Source organism: Mirounga angustirostris, unplaced genomic scaffold, assembly GCF_029215605.1.
Source record: "Mirounga angustirostris isolate CCGP_5_RB_7025 unplaced genomic scaffold, mMirAng1.0.hap1 SCAF_14, whole genome shotgun sequence".
Lineage (NCBI taxonomy): Eukaryota > Metazoa > Chordata > Mammalia > Carnivora > Phocidae > Mirounga > Mirounga angustirostris.
Genome location: NW_026991722.1, coordinates 75,230,281 through 75,256,300, shown reverse-complemented (window position 1 = coordinate 75,256,300; position 26,020 = coordinate 75,230,281). Strand labels below are relative to the sequence as shown.

At 48.1% G+C, this 26,020-nt stretch overlaps 2 protein-coding genes across 3 annotated transcripts in view; one reads left to right on the top strand and one right to left on the bottom strand.

The window, feature by feature from the left end:
- Positions 1-1,072: 1,072 nt before the first annotated feature.
- On the top strand, positions 1,073-9,009 carry MYL2 (myosin light chain 2). 2 transcript variants are annotated; one of them, XM_045887665.3, is made up of 7 exons: positions 1,073-1,257; positions 2,735-2,824; positions 4,966-5,041; positions 6,161-6,265; positions 6,856-6,934; positions 7,022-7,070; positions 8,669-9,009. In XM_045887665.3, the coding sequence occupies exons 1-7, from the start codon at positions 1,255-1,257 to the stop codon at positions 8,765-8,767; spliced, it is 501 nt and encodes a 166-aa protein (XP_045743621.1). In that variant the 5' UTR covers positions 1,073-1,254; the 3' UTR covers positions 8,768-9,009. The 2 variants fall into 2 exon arrangements, with proteins under 2 accessions (XP_045743621.1, XP_045743622.1); XM_045887666.3 differs by lacking the exon at positions 2,735-2,824 and having other exon boundaries at positions 1,183-1,257.
- Positions 9,010-9,056: 47 nt separating this feature from the next.
- CCDC63 (coiled-coil domain containing 63) overlaps positions 9,057-26,020 on the bottom strand; it is a 31,521-nt gene continuing 14,557 nt past the window's right edge. The window contains exons 6-10 of the mRNA XM_045887664.3: positions 24,387-24,607; positions 19,029-19,103; positions 15,502-15,694; positions 12,359-12,562; positions 9,057-9,815 (exon numbers count right to left, since the gene is read on the bottom strand). Of these exons, the coding sequence (XP_045743620.1) occupies positions 9,670-9,815; positions 12,359-12,562; positions 15,502-15,694; positions 19,029-19,103; positions 24,387-24,607 (839 nt within the window). The 3' untranslated portion in view covers positions 9,057-9,669. The remainder of the gene's footprint in view (positions 9,816-12,358; positions 12,563-15,501; positions 15,695-19,028; positions 19,104-24,386; positions 24,608-26,020) is intronic.

The following is a 26,020-nucleotide window of genomic DNA, read 5'->3' as shown; positions in this document are numbered from 1 at the left end:
CCTTGCTGACTTCACCTTGTGCCCCAGACCCCCTCACTCACTCAGCTCCAGCCACACAGGTCCTTCTGCTCCTCAAAGAAGACAATTCACCCTCTGAGGCTTTTGCTGTCCCCGCTGCTAGGAGCATTCTCTCCCAGTCTCTGCTCAGAGAGGACCCCTGAGCCCACGGGAGGCAGCCCCCCCCCCCCCCGTGACTTCCACACCTCTCTATCTCATTCCGATGTAAGAAGTGTTACTACCTGAAAGTATCCTGGTTATGCATGTCCTTATCTTTGTCCATCTACTCCTTACAGTGTCATGACAGGGAGTTTGTCACCTGCCAGCCCTCTCCCCCACCCTAGCACAGCGCCTGGCACACAATGGCAGGGATGAATGCTGGGGACACAGAGGACAAGGTGGTCTCTACCCCACAGGGTGTCTGGAAAATTAACTATGAGCGTGAGACACGTGTACATGGTGCCTGGCACGTAGCAAGTGCTCAGTAAGTGAAAGATGTTATTTCTTCAATCAACAAGTATTCATTGAGCAGGTGCTGTGCGCCCGTGACGAGCTAGGAGCCAGGGAGAGAGTAGTGAGGAAAACTGAAAAGGACCCTGCTTTCCCTGAGCTTTTCACTGACACTGAACAAAATAAAGAAGTGAATTACACGGTATGTCAGGAAGTGATAAGTGTTCTGCAGAAAAACAAAGCAGAGAAGGGGTTCTGGATGGGTGGAGGGTGAGTGGCTATTTTAAACAGGGTGGTGGGGAGGTCTCACTGAGGAGGTGATATCTGAGCAAGGATCTGAGGGAGGTGAGGGAGGGAGCCTCGAAGATGTCTGATGGAAAAACACTCCAGGCAGAGGGAAGTGCAGGTGCAAAGGCCCTGGGGTGGGACGCTGCTCACGTTAGAGAATTTTAACAGTCTCCTCTCTGCTGTTTTCTTTCTCAAAATTGACAAGCACAAGTGCCTCCCTCCCAAGGGCTGCTGAAAGCGTGCAGCATCTCTCCCTATGACCCAGCCGCCTGTCTCTTTAACCTTGAATGCCTTTTTGGGTCTCATGTGTCACCGGGTGGCGAGTGAGCTCTCCTTACTTCAGAAGAACGGCATGGGGGTGGGGGGGCCTTAGGTGGTGTCCGCCTCACCTATTACTGCCAAAAGTGGTCATGGGGTTATTTTTAAACATGGGGAGGAAGTATTTATTGTTTCCCAGCCGAGGAGAGCTGGGCAGCCTGAGGGATTCTTCTGGGGAAGCAGTGTTGTGTCCTTTCCACCATGGTGAGTAGTGAGGGCTCTAAGAGGTGTAACGCTGCAGGGGTTGGGGGTGGGGGGAAACTGCACCTATGAGCAGAGGACCAGAGGGGAGGGGGAGAAAGGTGGCTTTCGAGGGCCCCGGACCCTGGTGAAAAAAGCAGTGCTTGCTGTGTGTGCACAGAGGAACCCCAATCAATGCCCCGATAAGCCACAAATAACAGCAGCTCCCAGGGACTCGCAAAAACAAAATAAGAGAGTTGGCTTTTTTATGGCTTGTCTACTGACCTCTTGAGGAATCAATAACTCCCAGGGCTTGCAAAATGGGATTGAACGCTTTTAAGGATCAAATTGTAATTCTTTTCTCTTGTTCAGGCAGCTGGGGAAAAGAATCTTTTTGTTTTCACCTTTTGAACTTGCAAATTTAAAACCTTTCTCCCTGTGTTGTTTGGTTAGGTGTCCCCCTCCCAAAGCAGGAAGCCACCAAATCAGAGCCAGCCTGGGGGAATGGTTAGGGGCACAGACTCTGGAGGCAGACTGCCCCAAGTGCAACTCCGGTTCTGCCTTTCTGTGACTGTGTGACCTTGGGCAAGCGACCCAACCTCTCTGAGCCCAGGCTGACTCTCCAGTAAAATGGCTATGGTAGTAATAGCATCTACTTGTGGGGCGCCTGGGTGGCTCAGTCGGTGAAGTGTCTGCCTTCGGCCCAGGTCATGATCTCGGGGTCCTGGGATCGAGTCCTGCATCAGGCTCCCTGCTCAGTAGGGAGTCTGCTGCTCTCTCTCCTCCCCTCTCATGCTCTATCTCGGTCTCTCTCTCAAATAAATAAGTAAAATCTTTACCAAGAAATAGCATCTACTTGCCTGGGGGGTTAAATGAAATCCTGGATGTATGGCATTCAAGCATTTGCTCTATTTCTAGTGGGGTGGGGTGGGGACACAGGTTAACTTGCTCTTCTCTGCACTGTCTGCCATACGCAAGAACAGAACATTCAGAGAGGAGATTTCACTGCCATCTGGATCAAAGGAGAATTGGGGAGGGGGAGCAGTGGGTTTTAACACCCTGAAAAGGTGTCATTTCGTAAGGGTATTCCTCATGGTTTAGCGAGCCCGACGTGTCCCCCCTCCAATCAATTCTCCTTCTGTGCATTACGGAAATTTTGTGAAATGTCCTGAAACAAAGGCGGCTGGATCCTGCTGGGGCTGATCTGAAAGTGTTGCCTCCTTCCCCAGAGACGCATCCCCACCTCCCCTAGTTTGCAAAGGAGGTGCTGCAGGACCCACGATCTCTGACCATCCACCAGAACCAGCGTGCTCCTGAGACACGTGATTCTGTTCTCCTCCGATCCCTCCCGTATCACCGTTTTGAGATGAGTGTGGGCCTCATACCCCCATTTCACAGATGAGCAGCTGAGGCTCACTCAGAAATGGGACAACCTCACCTAGTTCTCTAGCTCCCAGCTTCTGACTCTTTTCATCATGCTCCTCCCCCACCCCACCCCCAGGCACCGAAGAAAGCCAAGAAGAGAGCAGAAGGCGCCAATTCCAACGTGTTCTCTATGTTTGAACAGACCCAGATCCAGGAATTTAAGGAGGTGGGTGCAGCTGTTGAACCATCCGCCCAGATGGAGAGTCCCACCTGTTAGAGAGAACGCTCCCTCGGTCCATGTTCCCTGCAGGGACCTCTGGGCTAGATGTTTTTATCCTCCAAACATTCCCAGATCCAGTCTCAACATGTGGGTGAACCATTTAAAGAAATTATTTTTAATATTTTTTGCCGATCATCAAATAAAGCACGTTTCTTGTTGAAAATGTTGGGGGGGATTCAGAAAAGCACAAAGAAGAACATAAAAACTACCTACAGTTCTACCACCCAGAGATAATCAGTTAACATTCTCATATCCATCCTTCAAGTCGTTTTTGTATTACGCCTATAAACTTTTAAACTATTTTGCTATTTTTCTTTGAGCAATTCCTCAGCAACATTTTCTATCATTTATCGAAACCACTCCTTATGGTTGGAAGTTATCTTTGTTTAGACTGTTCTACAATTATGAATAACACATCTTTACTTATTTCCTTGGGGTAAATTCCTAAAAGCAGAACTGCTGGATCAAAGGCATTTTTAAAAAGGAACTAAAAACCAGGACTGCTGGCCCTCCAGAAATGCTGTACTAATCCCTACCCCCATCAGCCTCAAAAGGAAAAATTGTCTTTTCCCCCTGTATCTCCAAACATTAGGTATTAATAGCCTAAAATATTATTTCTGCCAAACTGAGAGACGAAAAAGAGTATCTCTTGGATTTTAAATTATATAGTCCCCCATTGTTGAACGCTAGCCAGGTGGAAACCCCATCGCATTCTATGGGAGTGCGCCTTATTAAGTAAACCTAAGTACCAATTAGGCCAAATTAAGCCACTGCCCGCAGGCTTAGAAGGATAGACTCTGAATTAATTTTCCAGCCGTCATGATGGCTCACACTGAGTCATCCACACTCCCACCTGGGCGTTTAGAGGAAAATATGCTGCAGAGGCCCGTGTGTTCTGTATCAAAGAGGAAACCATTTGGGGCTTCCAAGTGGGACATGAACACTTCCACTTTTTTGTCCTCACTAATGTTCAGATCACAGGAATGTTGTGTCCCATAGGCCCCCAGGGAAAGAATTCCCAGGACGAAATATTCGTATCTGAACTTGAAATTATCACCTTGCAGGGAGAAGACGCTGCCGCCCCTTCCCCCTCACCCTGTCCCAATCTCTGGAATGAGATCAGCTGCTGGGGGGCGTGGGAGGTGGTGCAAATACTTTCAGGAATCAGCTGCAAAGAACTCAAAAAAAACACGGAGATGATAAGTCATTTGTAAAATGACCAGGGCATTTACAAGGCTCTTGGGAGCCTTCATGGGCGCCCCCTGGGCAACATTACCAGCCCCATTTTATAGATAACGGCTTTGGTGGTGAGGTGGGGGTGGGGAATGAGACCCCAGGTATTAACTTGATTTTTTAAATAACAACTTCATAGATATGTAATTCACACAACCCTAAGTTCACCTTTGTCAGCCGCGTGCACAATTTGGTGGTTATTTACTGAAGTCACGGAGTTGTGCAGCCATAACCAGTCATTCCAGACATTCTCCTCACCCCAGAAGGAAACTGCAGGGCCATTAGCAGCCGCTCTCTCCCGCTCCCAGCCTCTGGCCACCGCCCATCTATCTTCTGTCCCCATGGATTTGCCTGCTCTGGGCATTTCATAGAAATGCATCATACAGCACGTGGCCTTTTGCCCCAGCTTCTTCCACTCAGTGTCCTGAGTCAGGGCTCATCTGTGTTGTAGCTGGTGTCAGGATCTCCTTCCTTCTTGCTCGGTAGTGGTCTGTTACGTGGCTAGACCACATTTGGTGGATCCATCCATCAGTTGATGGACATATGGGCCGTTTCCAGGTTGGGGCTATTGTAAATAAAGCTGCTATGGATGCTCAGGCACAGGTTTCCGTGGGGACAGATGTTTTCAATTCTCTTGGGTAGACGCCTAGCAGTGGAATCGTTGGATCCCATGGGAACTCTGTGCATAACGTTTTGAGGAACGGCCAGACATTTCCGATTTTTGATTCTTGATCACATGTCCTTCAGTGCTCCCTGAATCCCAGAATCCCATTTCCCCCAGTCCATAGCCCAATCTCTTGGGCTCCTCCACCCAACTTCTCCTGGGCTGACCAGCTGACCGCCCCCTTCCACAGGCCTTCACCATCATGGATCAGAACAGGGATGGCTTCATCGACAAGAATGATTTGAGGGACACCTTTGCTGCTCTTGGTATGTCTTCCCCCGCCCCCGCTAGGCGTGCAGGAGGGTCTCCTTATCCCACTCGCCTGAGGGGCAGAAGGTGGGACTACTGAAAAGGTCAAGAGCTTGTCATTTTTCAAGAAACGGCTCAATCATGGTTGGCCTTTAAGACAAACTTCGGAAGACAGCAAAGTGTTTAGGCTTTCAGTGTCCTCACATATCTTTCATTTTTCTTTTAAAATAAATTTTTTTCTGTGATTTTGAATGCAATGCCAGCTCACAATAGAAAATTTGCAAAATTCAGAAAAGTATAAAGAAGAAAACTTAACCATTAGGTCACATTCCACTGTCGCGTTTCAGCCTCCAAATCTTTTCTAGATACATCTGGTTTTTTGTGAGTTTTTTGTTGTGGTGGTTGTTTTAAGATTGGAATCATTCTATTTTGGATTCACCTTTTTAAATTTAGCATCTCAACAGTGTGAGCACGAGTGTATGGAGCTTTTTCAAAATATATGTGTCCAACCTGCCACCACTCACCCCCCCCTCCACTCCCGCTCTCAGAACTCAGGGCTACCAGGAACAGCTTGCAGGTTGTGCACTACACCATTTTCCAGATTACTATTCATGTCTGTAGTCACCGTAGGTTTTTATATTTAAAACATAAATTCTCTTCAGAAGGGGTGGCTTTTAAAAATTTGCACAAAGGTGCAATGTGGGCTTGTGGCAGAGGCTATAATCCAGGTATATCAGAACCTCCGAGGTTGTGTGGGTTACAGCAGATATAATCTGACAAAGTTCCCTCAGGTGATTCTGATCTGTCTCTCCCACCTCCAACTGAGAGGGATAGTTTATAATAGGAGCATTTCTCATTTAAGTAAAAAGTTAAAAGATCTGCTTAAAATGTTCCAGGTTCTGAAGACACCATTATAAAAGTAGCTAGCCCCTCTCCCCGTTGGATGTTTGGGTTGTTTCCGGCTGTCTGGCTATCATAAATAACACTGTGGAGAACATCTTTTCCAGTGAATCTGGCATCTCTGATTGTCCCTAGACTAGATTCCCTCGAGTGGAATTACGAGGGCAAATGCCAGGGTCCTGACAGCTGTTTCCGGCCCAGCCCGGGGGGCCCTGACTGTGTGTTTCCTGCCCTAGGGCGTGTGAACGTGAAAAATGAGGAAATTGATGAAATGCTCAAGGAAGCTCCAGGTCCAATTAACTTTACTGTGTTCCTAACGATGTTTGGGGAGAAACTTAAGGGTAAGTTCATGTGTAGGTCCGTATGTGTATATTTGTGTATGTGTGTGTGCATTTGTGCGTGTGTATCTTTACGTGTCTTCATCTTTGGGCATGAATTAAAGCACCAGGAGGGCAGACAAGGGTTGGCAGAAGATGAAGGCAGAGTAACACTGGGGGCGGGGGGGAAAGCAGCAGCTCCCATTGCTCCAAGGCTCACCCTGAGCCAGACCTCATGCCACGCACTTTGGATGCATTACCTCGTTTAGTATCTAGGAGGTAGGTTCTCTTCTTATCCCTGGTCTAAGGCTCAGAGATGGAAAGCCCCTTGTCTATGGCCACACAGCTAGCAAATGCTGGAGTCAGGATTCGAATCCCAGTCTTTCTAAATCTAGATCCATGTTTGAGCTTAGGTTTGCTCAGAAATGACTGGATTCGTAGCCCACTCTTTGCAATTACCAAGGTTCAGTGCTCAGAGGAAGGCAGGGCCTTTCCTCCAAGCAAAACAGCCTGGCTTTGGCCCTTCCATCTTTGGAGGGAGTTGGGCCCTGCCTCCTGGAGTACCATGGGTTCTCGGCCACCCAGGGCATGTTCAACCCTGTTTTCTGTTTCAGGGTCAGACCCCGAGGAGACCATTCTCAACGCATTCAAAGTGTTTGACCCCGAAGGCAAAGGGGTGCTCAAGGCTGATTAGTGAGTGGGATGTGCGGGGGGGACACGGGGGTTCCCTGCTTCCCACACACACACCTGGTGCCAACACCTGCTGTTCTTTCTTGGCAGCGTTCGGGAGATGCTGACCACGCAGGCCGAGAGATTTTCCAAAGAGGAGGTAACGGCCCCTTGGACGCAACACTGCACCCCAGCTCCTGTGTTACCCCCTTTCCTAAAATACCCCTGGCCCCACACTGACAGAGAACCTGCTACTGAGTCCCCTATCTCATTTCATTCTCTCAACCACCCTATCAGGTAGGGACTAGTATTATTGTCATTTTATAGTTGAGGAAACTGAGGCCCAGGGAAGTTAGTCACTTGCCTTAAAGGACACCACCAATGCTCAACTCTGGGGCCTGGATTCAAACCCAGGTCTGTCTGACTCCAGATCTACTTTCCTCACAGTGCACGGAGCCCTGGTTAGAGCACCGGTTTCCTGACGGAGTGAGGGTAGCTTGCAGGGTGCCGCATACTGTCATGTAGGTTCCGCACTGTGCAATTCTTCTGGATGCTGTACTCATAATATTGCAGAGTATCTATTTGTTGCAATTGTTTTCCAGCAGATGGCAGTAAAGTGTCCTGTTGTAATTTTATTTTTTCTTAAAGCAGTATATATGACTTTTTCTGGCAGGCGCAAAAGGGGGCACTTTTGCTAATTCTCCCAAAGTCCTGTATCAATAAGCAACAGTCCCATCAATGTTATTAATGAAATATTTAAAAATAGCTCCTGGTCAGGCCTGATGGCATCAGGTTTCACATTTCACTAAAAATTGTATTTAGATTTCCCCTTAAAACTCAAGCACTTAAAAGAGCCTGCCTTCACCTCCTACCAGCTTGGTGACTTGGGACAAGCTCTTTAACCCCACTGTGCCTCAGTTTCCTCATCTGTAAAGTGGGGATGGTAATAAAACTTTCCTGGTAGTACGCTGTGAGGATTAAACAAGTTAATATGCATAACGTGCTAAAGCATGTGATAAGGACAATGTGTTAGCTATTATTGGCCAAGAGGTATTTTAAAAAATAACTAGTCAATACTTTTTAAATGTGGAAATTGCATGTTGAAAAAAAATCTAGATTTCTCATTTCCCTCAAAGAGTCAGATTCTCTCAAAAAGTGTGACCTCCTAGCCCATTCGACAACATTCGGCTGGCTCTGCCCAGTTGCTGCCCCTGTAGATGGGTTGTGTGTCTGCTTTTAGCCACAGGCCCCCCCCCTTTGCTCCCTTGCACAGTCTGCCTAGCCCCTTTGTACACCTGCATTTGCGATCCCTGCTTTACCTGCTACTATAGGGCTGGATTCCCGGGAACATCCCTGCCGGATGGCCCATGGGGTCAGCACCTGCGGAAGAGCAAGGAAGGACAAGGAAGCAGGGAGGCATGGAGGGAGATGTTGAACCTCCGTTCAGGCCCAAAGAGTGTCTTGGCTTCCCCCACACCTCCCAGGGAGCCCTAGAGCTAGCACTAACTTCTAAGAGGGCCCAAGTTGGGCCCCACACTGATCAGTTGGCTGTGGGCTGCCCCAGGAAGGCCATGACCTTGGGGCTGGCAGCTCTCTGCAGCAGCTGAGCGACAAGGCCTTCCTGGAGGGGGACCTGAGTGTCGTGTCTCCACACCCACCACAGCCCTGCTGCCTCTGCACGGGGACCAAGCCCACACCCAGCGGTCCCTCTCGCTTCCCCTCCCGTCACGCTCAGTATGCGTTGCTGGTTCATTGCAGATTGAGCAGATGTTCGCCGCCTTCCCCCCTGATGTGACTGGCAACTTGGACTATAAGAACCTGGTGCACATCATCACCCACGGGGAAGAGAAGGACTGAGAGGGGCTCACCACCCAACCCTGGGCTTGCCTTTGGTGGGGAGGTGGTCCCTGCTCTCCTCTCACTTTGCCCAGTAATGCTGCCATCCCTGCTACGTGCCTGTTAGCTGGCGGCTGCCTCATTACCCACCTCCATCTTCTTTGCAGCCTCAGGGGCACATAGATACCACGCGGCCACATACCCCGCAGATGGAAATGCATCCAGAAGCTGTGTTCAAATAAACAGGACGTTGTGTATTTGTTCACGGTGTTTCTCTGGCAGAAGTGCCTTGAATAAGGAAGATCCTTTGCTAGTTCCCTTGAAGGCAGAGTATGAGCGAGTAATGTCCCTGCTGCCATTATTACTGAATTTTAATAACTCTTATTTGAAATAGACCTTCACAGCCACTCAGGACTATTTCTATGAAGGTCCACAATTTATTGGAATGTTAACTAGAGGACCAAAGCCCTTTTCTTCAAAGAGCTCAAGCATCTGCAGAGCCTAGCTTCCATGACCTCCTCTCCTTTAGGATGTCATTGGCATATTTCTCCCTTAGATGTGCTTAGACAGGCCCCATGAGAAATGAAGAGGAAGAGGCCTCACATTCATTCTAAGAATATGGCTCACTCAGCAAAAAATCACATCCGTTAACTATAAGAAGTTAATTTCTAATTTCAGAAGTACTAGTGGTTTGTTCTGGTCACAATCTCGGGGCGGGGGTGGGGGTGTTTCAGGAACCATGGTGACCTCCTACAACTCTTGCTTCCTGTCTCAGCTCTTCTGTCCTAATTTCTCTATCCCATCCCAGGGTGGCGACCAGAACCCTAGTCTAGTCTCTTTGTAATGAGTGTGAGGAGGCACCAGGGTTACGGAACAAAACCTTTATTCTCTCTGGTTAAGGTACAAACGCAGCACCATCTGCCTCAGATCGCTAACTTCTTCTTGAGCCTCAGATCATCCCCCCTCTCCGGTATGCTGTCCGAGTGTAAGTCCCTGCTTCGAAACTCTCTCGCGGTATAGTTGCTGAGCACCAGCTGCCGAAGGCTGCTGTGGTCCAGGGCCTGCTCCACTGTATCAAAGAGAGGACTTGTGTGAGGGGTTTGGAAGTCAAACCCAGCATGGGGTGGGCGTAGGCAGCTTCCTTTCCAGGGACAGTGCGTCTCTGCCCCGTTCGTGGATGCCCAAGGCAAGGATGTCCAAGCCAGGTCTGGGGTCCCTTCACAGTGCTGGGAGTGGAGGGTGAGCATTCTTGAGGTTCAGGGAGGAAGAGCATTAGTAGAGAGATACTGCACAGGGATGCCCAGACAATAATTGTTTTTTTTCTCCCAGAAGAGGACGTGAAGGTGAGTTTAGTTTAACGTCAAGGAGACAGGGCCACCATGTGCAGTCGTTCGGGATGTAGACTGCCCAGACATCTGGTGGACAGGTGAATGGATGGGCTGAAATCCAACCCCTACTTGATTGCCAAGCCATGTCCACACAGAAGGGGCCCCTTTTCTCAATCTGTCCAGAGGGGGCGCCTCTTCGAATTCATACATATGAGCCATAGAGACTAGTGCTAAGAGAACCCAATGATTATCAACATTCCCTTGAGCGGAAGTGAAGACATCATCTGCAAGTTCTGCCACCTTCCTTTTAGGAACTCAAAGGGCCAAGGGAAGCTATGCTAAGGCGGCTAATGCCAGACCCAGGTTTCACTCCTGCTAAGTTTCTGTTGCCTCGACTAAATCAAACAAGGTGGGGGGGGGGGTATGTGTGTTGGCATGCTTCCCCCAGTCCCCCCATCATTGACACACCTGCACACCTGAAGTGCTACTTAGGGAAGTGGGACTTTTTTTTTTTTTAGATTTTTATTTATTTATTTGAGAGAGAATGAGAGAGAGAGAGAGAGCCCTGAGAGGGAGGAGGGTCAGAGGGAGAAGCAGACTCCCCGCTGAGCAGGGAGCCTGATGTGGGACTCGATCCTGAGCCGAAGGCAGTCGCTTAACCAGCTGAGCCACACAGGCGCCCATGGGACAACTTTTTTAAAAAACCCAGTTTTCTCTGATTACTAAAGCTGCTCAAGATCATTGTAAAAGAAAAATTTAAACAATAGAGAATGGTTTAACTTAGAAATGCAAAGTTCTCTGTAAATCACCACCAGAAGTACCCACTGTAAGTCAGCCTATAAAACTGTTTTATATGCATTATCAAGATACCTTCCTCCTCCTCCTCCTCCTCCTCTCTCTCTCTCTCTCTCTCTCTCGTTATATATCTCTCTTTCCCTATTATACATCAGGGTTGTCAAGGGCTGTCTTGTACACTGTAGGATTTTTAACAGCATCCCTGGCCACTAGATGCCAACAGCAACTCCCACCTCCCAGTTGTGATAACCAAAAATATCTCCAGACATTGCCAAAAGTCCCCTAAGGGGTAAATCACCCCTGGTTGAGAATTACTGAATATATATATATATGTATATATATTCTTATTATCCATATTTATTACAATTATATATATAATTGATATCCCCTGTGTGTGAGAGAGAGAGAGTTTATACTGTCCCATTGCGTTCTTTTCCGTGTCTGCATAGTATTCCTATTGCACGGATGGGTGAACTGTAATTCATTTGCAATGGCGTGGATGGAACTAGAGGGTATCATGTAACCAGTTTCTAATGGGTGGGCATTTCAGTCACTTCCAGTTTGGGGCTGCAGTGAACATCGTCCTACTTTCATCTTGGACTCTTGAGTAAATGTTTCTTGAAGGACCAGTTTGCAAGGGTGAGATTATGGGCTTAACAGGTGTATCCATGTCTCAGGCTTGCCACACCTGTGACCACACTATCCTCTAAAACCCAGGTGGGGGGGCGCCTGGGTGGCTCAGTTGGTTAAGCGACTGCCTTCGGCTCAGGTCATGATCCTGGAGTCTCAGGATCGAGTCCCGCATCGGGCTCCCTGCTCGGCGGGGAGCCTGCTTCTGCCTCTGCCCCTCCCCCCTCTCATGTGCTCTCTCTCTCATTCTCTCTCTCAAATAAATAAATAAAATCTTTAAAAAAAAATAAAATAAAATAAAACCCAGGTGGGGCCGATTTTCTCCCCACCTCCAGAGAGAAGGGCTGCTTCCCACAGTAAGGGGAGCGTCCTGAGCTTCGGCCCCAGAAAGGCGGGAAGGTCAACAGCCTGGCCCCAGGGGCCACAGTTAGGCATCCGCTTCTGTCACCAGCCAAGTCACAGCTGCTTCAGCCATGAGGTTGGGGGGCATGGTTGGGGCGGGCCAAGGGTGGAGTAAGACTCAGGGGCATAGAGTGAGGGGGACAGATGGGATCAGGGAACCTCGTGTGCCTGCAATTTGCCAGTTTGTTAACTGTGGACATTTTAAGGTTCATTTGAAATGGTCACAAAGTAGTGCTTTAAAAAAACATATATCCAGGATCACTAAACTCCGGGATCTTCGTTGCGCCCTAAGGAGAAGCATCCCCTGGAGAAACAGTCAAGGGCCACAACCACGGTGGAACCCAGTGGAACACATGGGCCCACGAGGCTCATAAAGGGAAACTGAGGCTCTAGCCTGCAGTCTCTCGCCAGCACAGGTCTCCTAGCTACATGCGCAGGTCGCAGGAGGAGAACTCACCTTCATCCAACTTGTCGCCGAAGGGGTCAGCCCCGAACACTGGGGGGACGACCTTGATGGGTTCTGCAGGCTTGAGGAGGGCAGAGCCACCCCAGAAAGGGTTGACAAATGGCGGCTGGACCTCAGTCTCTGCCCCTTCCATCTCCAGGATCCGCTTGTAGGACTCTAGCAGCAGCAGGTCATTGGTCTTCTTCTCAATGATGGCTGGAAAAAAATCGATCAGAACCAAGGCGGCAGCTGAGAGACCTGGTTCGGGGTGGGGAGGCATGGTAGGGATTGGGGGTGACTCCCCCTGCTGGAGAGGAAGGGCAGGAACTGGAGGCCTTTCTTGTGGGTTATCCTATGCATTCTCCAGGGGGCAGTATCACCCCGAGGGGGCAAAATTTGGTAGTTGAGAGGCAAAAACAACAACAACAAACCTGACTTTATAACATAAAACAGATATGCATACAGAACATAAACAACTATACAGTGTATCAAGAGTGTTAAAATTGCCTGAGGACAACAATAAGGAAAAGAATGTCTAAAAAGACTCCTTGGGAGGCAATAATGAAAAGGAAGTTGAGAAACACTGGGTTACACCAAAAACTGGGAGCCCTGGGCAGCCCCTTAAACTACTGATTTTTTTCCCCTATGCACTCTCTGTCTCAGGCTTCTGGGCCTTTGCTCATGCTGTTCCTTCTGCCGAGAATGCCTTTCCCCACACCCCTCCCTGAATAATGCCTGCTGGTGTTTTCAGACTTGGATCAGGGCTCTGCCCCCTGCAGGAACGTTTCTCTGACCTGCCTATTCCGGGGGACCTGCCCTACCTCTGTGTTTCACAGCCCCCTACTGTCACCAGAGGCGTGTGTTCATTCACTCACTCTACAAATGATTATCAGATGCCTGCCAGGCGCAGTGCTGGATGCTCCCAATGCATGGGGGAAAACAAAACAACAGTAACAGTAACAACGAAGACAAGATGCAGTCCCTGAGCTGATGAAGCTCATAACTTTCAGTGTATGTGAAGAAGATGGAAAGAAAGACAAATTCAACAAGGAAACAAATAGATAAACATATCCTTTGCTATACAGATGCTCATTATCTAGATTAGGTAACTACTGGATTTGGATACAATGTTTTAAATAAACCTTACACTACCTGTACTGTGGCTATTCTTTCTGAAAATCGGGAACCAAAAATATTTGCATCTGGAACTTGCTATCAGATCTCGAAAACCTCATAGATTCACCTGTACATGGAGACAAACTGGGTGACTGCTACATAAAGGGGCTGCCATGACAGGGAATAATAGTGTGTGTGGAGGGGAGACCAGCTACAGGTCGGGCAGCGGAGGGAAGCCTTGCTAGAGAAAGGACATTTAAACTGACATCTGAGAATGAGGAGGAACTGGGACAAGGATTCCAGGAACAGCTTGTGCAAAGGCCCTGAGGTGGGAATGTGTTGAGGGGAGGGTTGCAAGAATACATAGGAGAGTGTGACTTGAAGTGGTAAGCAAGGACAGAGAGTAGGACGAGGGAGTTGAGAAATGGAAGCAGGGGCCAGGCTGTGCAGAACCTGATAGGCTGTCAGGAAGGAGTTAACACAGCAGTCCTGACTGATCTTCTTTTTTTTAATTTTATTATGTTAATCACCATACATTACATCGTTAGTTTTTGATGTAGTGTTCCATGATTCATTGTTAGCGTATAACACCCAGTGCTCCATGCAATACGTGCCCTCTTCTTTGAAAGGCCTGCTTCCCAGGTTGGCACCAGGCTGGCATCGGGGAACTTGGGTTTCAGGAAGGTTCCTATCATCATTAACTGATAATAGCAGCTCAGTGTGCCTAAACTGTGTATACAAAACGTGTTTCTGCTAAACACCTGTTTTTTCCCACACCCTGGGCACAGTGTCTCTAACGAGCTTCCCTGGTTGACAACATTTCAGCTATGTTGTCACAACTCAATGCTGGGGGAATTAAGCACATCCTGTGTGACCCCACTGGGAGAGGACCCTTGGAAGCTTGCTCCTGGCTTCCTCCAGACTTCACTCCAGGCTCCTTTTTCCTTTTGCTGATGTTGCTTTTTATCCTTTTGCTGTAACAAATCATAGCCCCAAGTACCACCATATGCTGAGTCTGTGAGCCCTCCTAGCAAATCACTGAACCTGGCAGGAGGGGGCATCATGGGAAACTCCCAAACACAGATGGTATTAAGAACCATAGGTTTTATTCTAAGAGCTGTACAAGCTGTTCATTCCAAATTGTCCTGATCTGTGGAGGTGCATCCCTCCTGCTCTATCCTGAGCTCAGGCTTATGGCTAGAAATGTGTGAAATAGGCATTTGCTACATGCCAGGCACTGCTCCGAGCACTTTATTTCTTCCTTTCCAACCTGTATGCTTTTCATTTCTTTTTCTTGCCTTATTGTATTGCTTAGGACCATCACTATGATATTGAATAGGAGCAGTGAGAGCAAACATTCTTGCCTTGTTCCTGATCTTAGAGGGAAAACATTCAATTTTTCACCCTCAAGGGTGAGGTTAGCTGTAGGTTTGTTTGTTTAAGAGAAAGAGAGAGAGCACAAGCAGGGGGGAGGGGCAGAGGGAGAGGAGATAGCTGACTCCCTGCTGAGCAGGGAGCCCTATGTGGGGCTTGATCCCAGGAGCCCAGGATCATGACCTGAACTGAAGGTGGACACTTAACCACCTGAGCCACCCAGGCGCCCCTAACTGTAGGTGTTTTGTAGACACCCTTCAAGGTTAAGCAAGTTTCCTTCCAGTTCTAGTTTGTGGAGAGTCTTTCATGAATGGATGTTGAATTTGTCAAATGCTTCTGTCTCTATTGATATGATCATGAAGTTTTACTAAAATTAAATTTTATTTAATCTTCCCAACAATCTTATGAGGTAGGTGTTAGGTTTACTCCTCAATTTTTTTTTTTTTTTGGATGAAAAAACTAAAGCATGGAGAGGTTCAAAAAGTTGCCCAACGGCACACGACTAGTAAGAGGAGGACCAGGATTTGAACCCAGGCAGGCCAGCGTTAGTGCCCACATGCTTCACCACTAGGCTCACCACCACCCAAAGAACAAGTCCTCGTGCCTGCTCATAGAAAGCTCTGGAAATGGTTCCTAATGGTCCAACGGGCCCCAGCTTGACTCACCAAAGTACTGTGGAAGGTTGTTGTCCGTGATTTTCCCCGTCTCCCCTAAGTGCCCCAGGATTGTGGTGGCATCACAATTAATCTTTTTAAACAGATTCTTCACTGAGTTCTTGAGATACTCCAAGGTCTTGCTGATTTCCTTGTAGCTGTTCTCATACCTATCTGCCTCCTCTGTGGTCTTCTTCAGTTTCTCCTGGTAACAGACCCCAATTCCCACCTCGCATCAGCCAGACTGCCACCCCGGGCTCAGCCCCCCACCCCCAATGAGGACCTTCTGTGCCAGTGGGAGTTTGGGACCCCCTGGAAACAGGGTCTCTGAACTACAGATTTTCAAACCTCTCAGGGGGTGCCAAATCAACTTATAAGCCTCAATCAGCATTTTAAAGAAAGAAAATAAATAGAACAGAAAAGAAAGGAAGAGCAAATACTAATATGCATTACAGGTAAAGAGGGGAAATATTGTTAAATGTACATTTTGTTTCACTTACATATATGTACATGTGTCTATATGTGTACTGAATTGCTATAACTTTTAATTTTATTTTAAATAGGTTCCACACCGAGCATTGGCCCAAAGTGGGGCTTGAACTCACAATCCTGAGATCAAGACCTGAGCTGAGACCAAGAGTCAGATGCTGAACTGACTGAGCCACCCAGGCGCCCCAGGATTACAATATCTCTTAGAAGCTGGTGATTCACTTTTTTAACGTTGTGGCCCACAGGAAGGAATACATTTTACATTGCAGCCCAATGTATGCATACATACATACAGACGTGTGCCCATGGGTGTGTGTTCACGTGTATTATCTAATCAAATGAAGTGCAAGTTTCACAAATCAATACTCTCACTGCGTGTTTTCATCTTTTCTGTTCTGTTTCATTATTTTTAAATGCTGGTTTGATCCGACGAACTGATTTTACCACTTGCAGTTTAAAACACATCACGCTAGCCCAGCGGTTCTCAAAGTGGGGTCCCAGGACCAAGAGTATCGGCTTTACCAGGCAACTTGTTCGAAATGTAAATTCTTGGGCTCCAGTCCAGACCCTGATTCAGAGGCTCTGGGGATGGACCTGGCAACGTGTGTTTTAATGAACCTCCAGGAGACTGTGATGCACGGTGAAGTTTGAGAAACCCTGCAAGTCCACTGGATCTTGGCTGCCCATTGGTATCACCTGGAAACTTCAAAACACCTGCTGCCTTGGCCCCAGCCTCAGAGATTCCGGGCCTCAGGAATTTTAGAGGTGAACCCGGCCCTGTGAGGAGCTGTTCCCCGTGGCTCCATATGCATCATCCCAAATAACAGTCCCAAAGGGTCAGTCCTATCCACACCCCCCATTTTCCAGGTGAGGAAACGGAGGTTCCAAAGCACACAGCCCGGAGAGGGAAGCCAAGATCTGGACTGTCACTCAGCCGCCACGCCCAGCAGCTTCCTCTGTGCCCAGCGCCCGGGGCCGAGAGACCTCCGGTGGTGGCAAGATCTGCCGTCTCACCTACAGGTGCGTGAGGGGATCCCGTGGTTAAACGGAGAGCCTGATGCGAGGGCATCAGACCCAAGCGTTTGTTCCCAGGGCCTGGCTGCCAAACTCTTATGCAAAACCCTCCTGTTAAAGGACAGGTGACACCACTACTCCCAGAGGGGCAGAAGATGATGGAATGGAAGGTGTGTGGAAAGGTTCCAAGACTAGAACGGAGGTAAACGATCTTTAGCAGGGGGTAAGAAACAAGGGCTCTTGTGATCCCATTGCTTTTAAGACAAATTCTCCTGTTTGGAGTATTTGCATTTGAAAAGAGGCCTCCAGAAGTCATGCTACAACCAAAAGAACAAAGAGGGGATGGAAGGACTTCAGAGGTGGGGGAGGTGTTGGAGGCTGCTCCACCAGCCTCCCCAAGGTGCCCCTTTTGAGGCCTTCCAAACCCCGAGATGCAGAACGGCACCAGTCCCAGCCCCAAGGAAGCATCTGGACACTGGATGGCCCTGAGCTGAGGACATGGGACCCCAAGCACGTGCTCAGCTTGAGGAGGGTCTCCTTGGACTGGGGACCTGCTTGGAAGTTTAATTCCCGGGAGAGGCCTCTCTGAGCCAGAGGGGCAAAATGGGTGCCTTGTGCTTTGCTGCCCCCCAGTGGCCTACCAGAGAATGGCACTGCCATCCCGGTAACCAGGTGCATGCCAACAAAGAAAAAAATATGTCACAGAGAAGGAAAGGATAATGACCCAGGAGCGCAGTTCCTGGGCCGGAACTACTGGATTAGAGCAGGGCTGTGTGGTCACACTCTCTGGGTTCATATCTTTGTCAGACGTTTGCTATCCATTCTCCGCTTACACCTTAACAACAAACTCCTGATTGTATTTGGGGTGGCAATGTGCCCAGCTGAAGTTCTATTTCCAATCCTCCTCTGCAATAGAGATGGCCAGTGAGATGTAAACTCAGAAGGCGTTGACTGAGTCTTCACGGAAAGAAACTTTTAAGCTGCCCAACAGTCAGCAAAGTTGTTTTTGCCTCCCTGACTTTCTTCCTGCCTGGAACATATATGGGATGGCTGGATCATTGGCAGCTACAATACAACCATGAGGCATCCTTGGGAATGTAAGCCACACACCAAAGATGGCAAACAGGAGGAGCCTGGGTCACTGATGACATCATGACCAGCCCTGAAGGACCTATCTCCAAACTTTTCTTTTTTTTTTTTTTTAAGATTTTATTTATTTATTTGACAGAGAAGGAGACAGCTAGAGAGGGAACACAAGCAGAGAGAGTGGGAGAGGGAGAAGCAGGCCTCCCACCGAGCAGGGAGCCGGATGCGGGGCTCGATCCCAGAACCCTGGGATCATGACCTGAGCCGAAGGCAGACGCTTAACAACTGAGCCACCCAGGCGCCCCTCCAACCTTATTTCCTAACAAAGTAAATAATTCTACCTTGCTTAAGCCATTGTTACTTTGATTCCTTGTGATTAGCAACTAAATACAATGCAAAGCTCTTATACAGCATCCCAGCTCCATAGTTGGTCAAGTGACTTTACCTCTCTGAACCTCAGTTTCCTCATCTGTACAATGTAGAGATCATAGCACCTACTTCATAGGACTGTTGTGAGGATTAAATGAGATAGTACAAGCAAGGCGCTTAGCTCAGTGTCTGATATGTAGTAATTGTTCAACAAATGTTCATAATAACTTATTGATTGAGAGCAGGCCACAGCCAGACAAGGAGGAGAGAAAAAAAAATACTGAGGCAGAGCTCTGTCTGGGACGAAGTTATAGGCACAAGTGCCTGGGCTAGGCTCCCTGAAGTCGGGGAGTCTTTAAAATGGACAAAGAGGCTATAGGGACAAAACTCTGCAGCAATATTTATAGCGGAGGTGGCCCGAGACAAAGGCTCAGGACATGTCAATACACGAGCCAGGCCAATAGAGTCTCATCAGGCAGATACCATATTCTCCTCTCGAGAACCACCAGACAGGCTGCCTGATGAACAGACAGACAGACAACAGAGACTCCCATGTCCCTCCCTCCCCACCCCGGTCTTACCTCCATCTCTCTCAGGACAGAGTGGTTGTCATCATGGGATGAGTTCTGCTGGGATCGCAAGAAGATGATCTCATCCTGTTCATGAGAGAACCAGACCATAAGGAAAAGTGGGTGCTCCCCTCCCACCACACCTAAAACTAAGCCTGTGCCTTGAGGAGATGATGAGGATTTAAATTATCTGTTTCGAGAGCCCCCAAATCCCTGGGCCCCTCTTATGCCCCTCTTCTTTCTGATGTCTTTCTCTTTTTTTTTTTAAGGTTTATTTATTTTTATTTTAGAAAGAGAGAGAGAGAGGAAGGGCAGATGGAGAGAGAGAGAATCTCAAGCAGACTCCCCACTGAGCGCAGAGTCCAATGTGACTCAGGTCTCAAACCCAGGACCCTGAGATCACGACCTGAGCCGAAATCAAGAGTCGGACGCTTAAATGACTGTGCACCCAGGTGCCCCTGATGTTTCTTAATTAAAAGGAGGATGAGGGCATGGGTGGGTGGGAGGTTCATCCTTTTTGGAGAATTGTCTAGAACAGCACAGTCAATAGAACGGTAATGGTGGCAGAGTTATCTCAGCACCACCCAGTCCTGCAGCCACCAGCCCCTCATAGGTGCTGAGCACTCGAAGTGTGGCTAGTGCCACCGAGGAACTAATTTTCAGTTTTACTTAATTTAAATGAATTTACACTTAAATAGCCACACATGGCTAGTGCTACTATAATGGACGCAAGGCAGCTCCAGAGCAGGGGTTATCAAATTCTAGCATGAATCAGAACCATCTGGAGGTTTGTGAAAACATAGATTGCTGGGCCCCTGTCCCAGAGGTTCTGGGCTGGTAGTTCTGGGTGGGGCCCAGGAATGTGCATTTCCCAAAAGTCCCCGGGAGCTGCTGCTACTGTTGCTCCAGGGACCAGATGCAAGAACCCCTAGGGCTAGAACAATGTGTCCAAATAGAAAAGGCTACCTTTTGAGTAATTTCATCTCTAGGAATCTGTCCCATGGAAATAGTAGGACATGTGGGCAAAGTGGCTGCTCAAGGCTGTCTGTCATGTTATTACTTATAATGACCCCCAGTTAGAGACAACCTAAATGTCTACTGATAGTGAATCAGTTAGATCAATGATGGCACATTCATATCATGAGGGGAATGGGTCTCAAATAAAAATACGGTTAAAAATTCAGATTCCTAGCCCATTCGCAGAGAATCTAGGTTTGTAAGTATGGGATAGAATTTGGGGAATCTGCGTTTTTAAGAAGTAGCTTATGATTCTACTACAGAGCATCCAGGGTCTCCAGAAGCCATTAAAAAGAACATAGATGATGTTGGGAGGTGTCTATGATGAATTTTGGCGGGGGGAAAGTTTCAAAACAGTATGAACAGTCTAGAATGGTCCCAGTACTATAAATGGGCACCTTTCCTGAGTCAGGACCTTTGCACTTGCTGTTTCTTCTGCCTGGAACATTCATCCCCCAGAGATCTGCATTGCTTATTCCCTCACCTACAAGTCTGCTCAGATCTTAGCTTTTCAACTTCCCATGCCCTCATTTGGCTCCAGAACCCCTCTTTACCTGCCGAACTTTTTCTTTTTATCCACACCACTTTTCACTTTTTAATATACTCTATAATTTATGTATTTATTAGGCTTATTGTTTATTGTTTCCCTCTGCCAGAATAGAAGCTCCAAGCAGGCAGAACTTTTTGTCATTTTGTTCACTGTGCCATAATCAGTGTCTAGAATAGTGCCTGGCACATAGTAGGTGCTCAATAAATACTTGCTGGATAAACAAAACCAAAAGAACATTTTTTGCAATCAGAACATGTAACTCCTGGGGTGCCTAGGTGGCTCAGTCGACTAAGCATCTGCCTTCGGCTCAGGTCTTGATCCCAGGACCCTGGGATTGAGCCCTGCATCAGGCTCCCTGCCCAGAGGGGAGCCTGCTTTTCTCTCTCACTCAGATAAATAAAATCTTAAGAAAAAGAATAGGTAGCTCTCTATATACTATAGGATAATCACTATGTGAAGTTTTAAAAGCATCACACCCCCCCCAAAAAAAGAAGTCAGAAGGAAATAGATCAAAATACCAACAATGACTATCCCTAGGGAATGGGAAAATGGGTGATTTAAAAAATTCAATCCTTAAGTAGTTTCCAAATTTTCTATAATGAGCATATCCTTCTCTTACAAGATTTTTAAAATATAAGCATTTTCACTAGAAACGAGTGTTTTCAGGAATTATTCAGCAGGCATTTGCTGCTGTATTAAGTCCCAAAAGACACAGTTCTATAACTTCAAAGAAAAGCTCAGAAGCTACTGTTCTGGTCTGAACATCATTCTACTAAAGGAGAGCCTGAAGCCCAGGGTGATCATGGGCTTGCCTATCCTTCATCAGATACACTCATGCTAAGGCCAGAGATAGGCTGTGTAGCCTAGAGAGAGGAGACCATCATGGTAAATGGGAAAGATCAAGGTCAATTTTGTTTAGTAACCATTTCTTGATTGGGTCAGTTTCTGACTAGCATCCTCACATCCCTCTGCTATGGTCTGTCCCTGTCATCCCCCTGGGACTAGGAAGGTGCTGTCTGCTAGAAAATGACCTGCCCAATTCCCAGGTCCTGAATGGACCACCCATCCTTCCATCCTTCAGATCTCCGCGTCCAAAGATTTCCCATGCAACACTGAAGATGGCCACCTGAGGGCAGTGGCGAAGCACCTACACCGGAGGCAGAAGCTCCAAAGGCTGGCAGGGCCCAGCCGGCCTGGGACACAAGAGCGGATCCGACCCAGCTGGTGCGGGTGGATGTGAGCCAGGGGCCTTCAGCTTAGAGTGGAGGCTGCGGGGCCAGAGTCGTCAGATCGGATTTTCCAAGAGAAACCAGAAATCCAGGTGTTCATGTGGAATATCCTGATTTTTAAATGTTGGCAACTAATAATTTTTAAAATGGGGGGGGGGGGGAAGGGGAGACCAAGCAAAAGAACAATGAGAGCAGGATTCAACCAGTTACGACCTCTGACCCCGGCGCTCTCTCCAGAAGGGGTGAAGTCAGTTGTTAGAATCCTAATTGTTTTGGATTTATATATTTTTCTTACCTGAGCCCTAGTTTGCGCAGAGGTGCCACAAGAAGACAAGAAGGTAAGGGTCCAGCCACCCCTCCCACACCCCACCCCGCTCATCCAAAACTGCTCCGTTTTACCTGTTTTCTCTACCGTGTTTCCTCACAACCTGACTTTAAATGAAGATGTTCTGTAGCTTTATTTTATTTTATTTTATTATTATTATTATTATTTTACAAAAGTTGGGAAAGTCCTGCTCTAGTCCAAGTAGGTCATTCTACAGATGTGGAGAATGAAGCCAGACAGGGCAGGAGTGGCCATCTGTCATCAGACACACTGGTGCTGACAGAGACAGTCTGTGTGGCTGAAGGAGAGGAGGACACCATCCTCATGGTGAACGGCAAGGTCAAAGCCAATTATTGTTTTGGGGCCATTTCCTGGTGCCTCCCACTGTGTGCAGGGCCATCCTGGGCATCAATCAGGAAAGCAGAGGGAATACACAATTGTGACTGTCCCCTGGAAGATCACCTTCCAGAAGGGAGACAGAGGGCTGTTCAAGCTCATCTCCCCACCCCCACCCCCCACCTCCTCTACACACACTGAGCTGGACATGCTCCATTTCTCCCCAAATCCACCTGCCTCTCTTCCCCACCCTCTGCCGCAGACCCCAGGGGCTACGGCTCTGGGCTCCCTTGTCCCCTGGCTTGGGTTGCACCCAAGGGAGGCACCAGCTGGAGATTAGTGGGTGGAAAGAGGTTGGGGGTGCTTGCCCTCCTCACCCACCGAACTTGGCAGGTCACTAGCTTGGCCACAATCCCTCCGGGAGAGACACAGAGACACCCTCCTCCACACACCTCATTCCTGATTCCAGAAACAGCTCCTTCCTCTCACCTATTCTGGAGCCCTCTCTCGCTGGTCCTGCACTTTCCCCTTGTAGTTTCCTTAAACCTTTGTAAATAGTCCCTTTTTAAAAAACCCACCTCTATTTACCCAGTTGGGGCATGCCATCTGCTTCCCATGACCACCCTGATACCACCACCTTCATTCCTATCATGTTTGCGTGTCACCTGTATGATTATTACCTATCACTCTATTATTGTCTATTAATAGTTTTCTTTCAATCAGCCAGATTGTGTTCATTTTATGTTTATCATTATTTGTTTACTGTTATTATTACTTATCACCCTAAGTGATTAAATCACTAGTTTGCAAACTATATTTGTCTTAATCCTCATAAAAATTAACTCGCAACTAGTAAATTAAAATGTTTGCACCTGTGTTCGGGCTACTAGCTATTTGCACATGGCCAATGCACCTGCTCCGTATTCAGGAAACAGTGACGCTGCAAAAGGAAGTGGCTCCCTTCACCATACAAACAGCACAGGGACCTCCAAGGGAGGAGTAATGAATTCCCAGTGGTGGTGACATTTGTGCACGGTCAGGACTAATGAGCAGTATTTCATCAGAAGAAAAGCAGGAGGTGGGGACACAAGGAAAGCCTCAGAGGACAGCTGAGACTGGCAGCTGTGGAGGGTGCCTTTGGGGTCATGAGGGGAGGTGAACCTGCCAAGGCAGATTGAAGCCAAGTTTTGAAGGGGCCTGAGTGTCACACTAAGGAGTTTAGATTCTATGCTATGCAGACAGTTCCAAAGGCTGTTTGTGTGTGTTCTGGGAAGTAAGTAGCCCAAGGAGCCAATTAAGTTTGGGAAATTATGGACTCAACAAAGGTAAATAGGTTTCTTCACTGCGGGACTTGTCAGAGCCTTTATGATGCTCAAGTACATCAATTCTCTTCAAGGTGGATTGACCATCTCTCCTCAATTCTGTGAAGCTGTTGATTAACAGGAGTCAGCAAGCTCTTAAGGCAAAGGGCCAGATAGATATTTTAGGCATTGCAGGCCACATATGATCTCTCTTGTGTATATCCTCTTTTTTTTTCTTTTAACCCTTTAAACGTATAAAAACCATTCTTAGCTCATGGCCTATACAAAAACCAACCACAGGCTGTATCAGACCATGGCTAGTTTACTGAACCCTGGATTATGGAACATGCCACGGATTATAAATGTCACTATTGGGGGTGTGGGGGCAGGACCACATTACATGTTTGTGTCAGTTGGAAGACAAATACCAATTTCAGAAAGGTTAAAATGAAGGGGGGATCCCTGAAGAAATATAGTGTTTCCCAAACCGATTAGACCTCGAGGCCCTCTTTACAGGGTATCTCAAGGTGTGCTTTGAGGAACCCGCTTTGAGAAAGGCTGCGGTGGGGGTGTGTGCGTCCCAGGCCTATAGGAAAGAAGAGCCGCCCCCACCTGGATTTTCTGGGTCTTCTTGTGCATTGTCTCCATGTCATTGTTGAGCTCTGTGACATACGTGAACCGAGCGAAGTTCTTCTCCTCCTTGGCCAGAAAGTCCTCGATGAGCTGATTCAGGTTCCCATCCTTGGTCAGCTTCAGCAGCCGGAGGTGGGCCACCTCATAGCTCTCGAAACTCTCACCCTTGCCCTTCTTCCTGTGCTTCTTTGCCTTGAGAGCTAGGAAGGAAAAGCCAGCAACCGTGAATCCGAAAGGAAGCTGCTCAGAGCAGTGCCAGACAGGGAGACATGCTCCATAATATTGTCACTGTGCCCTGGGGAGGAGGCTAGACTTTTCCAGGAGTGGGGGCAAACGCATTACTCCTTAGTCGCTTCACAGATATTTAATTGAGCATCTACTAGGTGCCAGACGCTGTGCTGGGCTCTGCAGACACAAAATCCCTGCCCCATGGAGTGTTTAATGGAGGAATCAGACAAAAAGAGGAAAGAAAAGGAGATACCCGCGTAAACAGAAGTACATCACCACACTGTGGCTCAGGTCACAGAGGAGCAGCATCAGATGCTGTGATGGGGGAGCTGCGTGGCCAGGGAAGGCCTCTCGAACGAGGTGACATTTGAGCGGGGTGAAGCTCAAGGGAACCTGGTGGCAGGCTCGGACCTTGGCAAATTCAAGGAATTAGAACCAAGAAAGTTCTCCAAGCTTTGTTCTCTCCCACATGATGCCTGCCACAGCCCCACATTTCCTGAACTCAGTCTTGTCTCTGATTTAACCTCCAAATGGCCATCACAAAGATCTTTTTAGATCTTCCTAGGCACATCTGGCCATGTGACTTGTTTACCTGTTGTTATTTAGAGAGTGAGATGTGGGGTTTCTCAGAAACACACTTTGCAACCACAGTCCCAAATGAAAAGGCAGGAGGAGATGGGAAATGCCAAAAGCCCAAAGCACAAATGCAGTCACCCGGTGTGGGGGGGCGGGGGGGGGGGCGGTCGTTTCCTCCAAAGAGCTCAGATTTTTCAGTCTGTTCAGGGGAGAGTAAAAATAACAGCCCTGAGACTGTTCCCCACAGAAAGGGCTCTTCTCGCAAGGTTGGCGCATGGCCGTACCTGGACACTTAGATGGTAAACAGTTCCCTACACGGATATCAGACTTTCCCTAAACGCTAGGAGCACCTCACTGTGCCTAGGCCATAGAGATGGTGTGTGTGTGGTTCATGCCGAACACCTGCTTTCCTTCCAGGAGGCTGGAATTGGGGTACGCCAGGGAGAGGACCCCTAGGTGACCAGCGCCCAGTGAGATCTTGGGCACTGAGGCTCTAATGAGCTCCCCTAGTAGATACCTCTTCATACATGTCACAGGGAGATGCTAGGGGAATTAAGCATGTCCTGTGTGACTGCCCTGGGAGAAGATTCTGGAAGCTTGTGCCTGGTTTCCTCCAGACTGTGCCCCCATGTGCCTTTCCTCTTTGCTTGCGTGTGCTTTGTGTCCCGACTGCCTAGTCATGCATGTCACTACATGCTGAATCTTATGAATCCTCCCAGCGGATCACCAAACCTGGGGGGTAGTTCTGGGGACCCGACACCCAAGTCTCCTCCCCCAAACAATGGAAGAGGAGCCTCAGAGTAAGGATG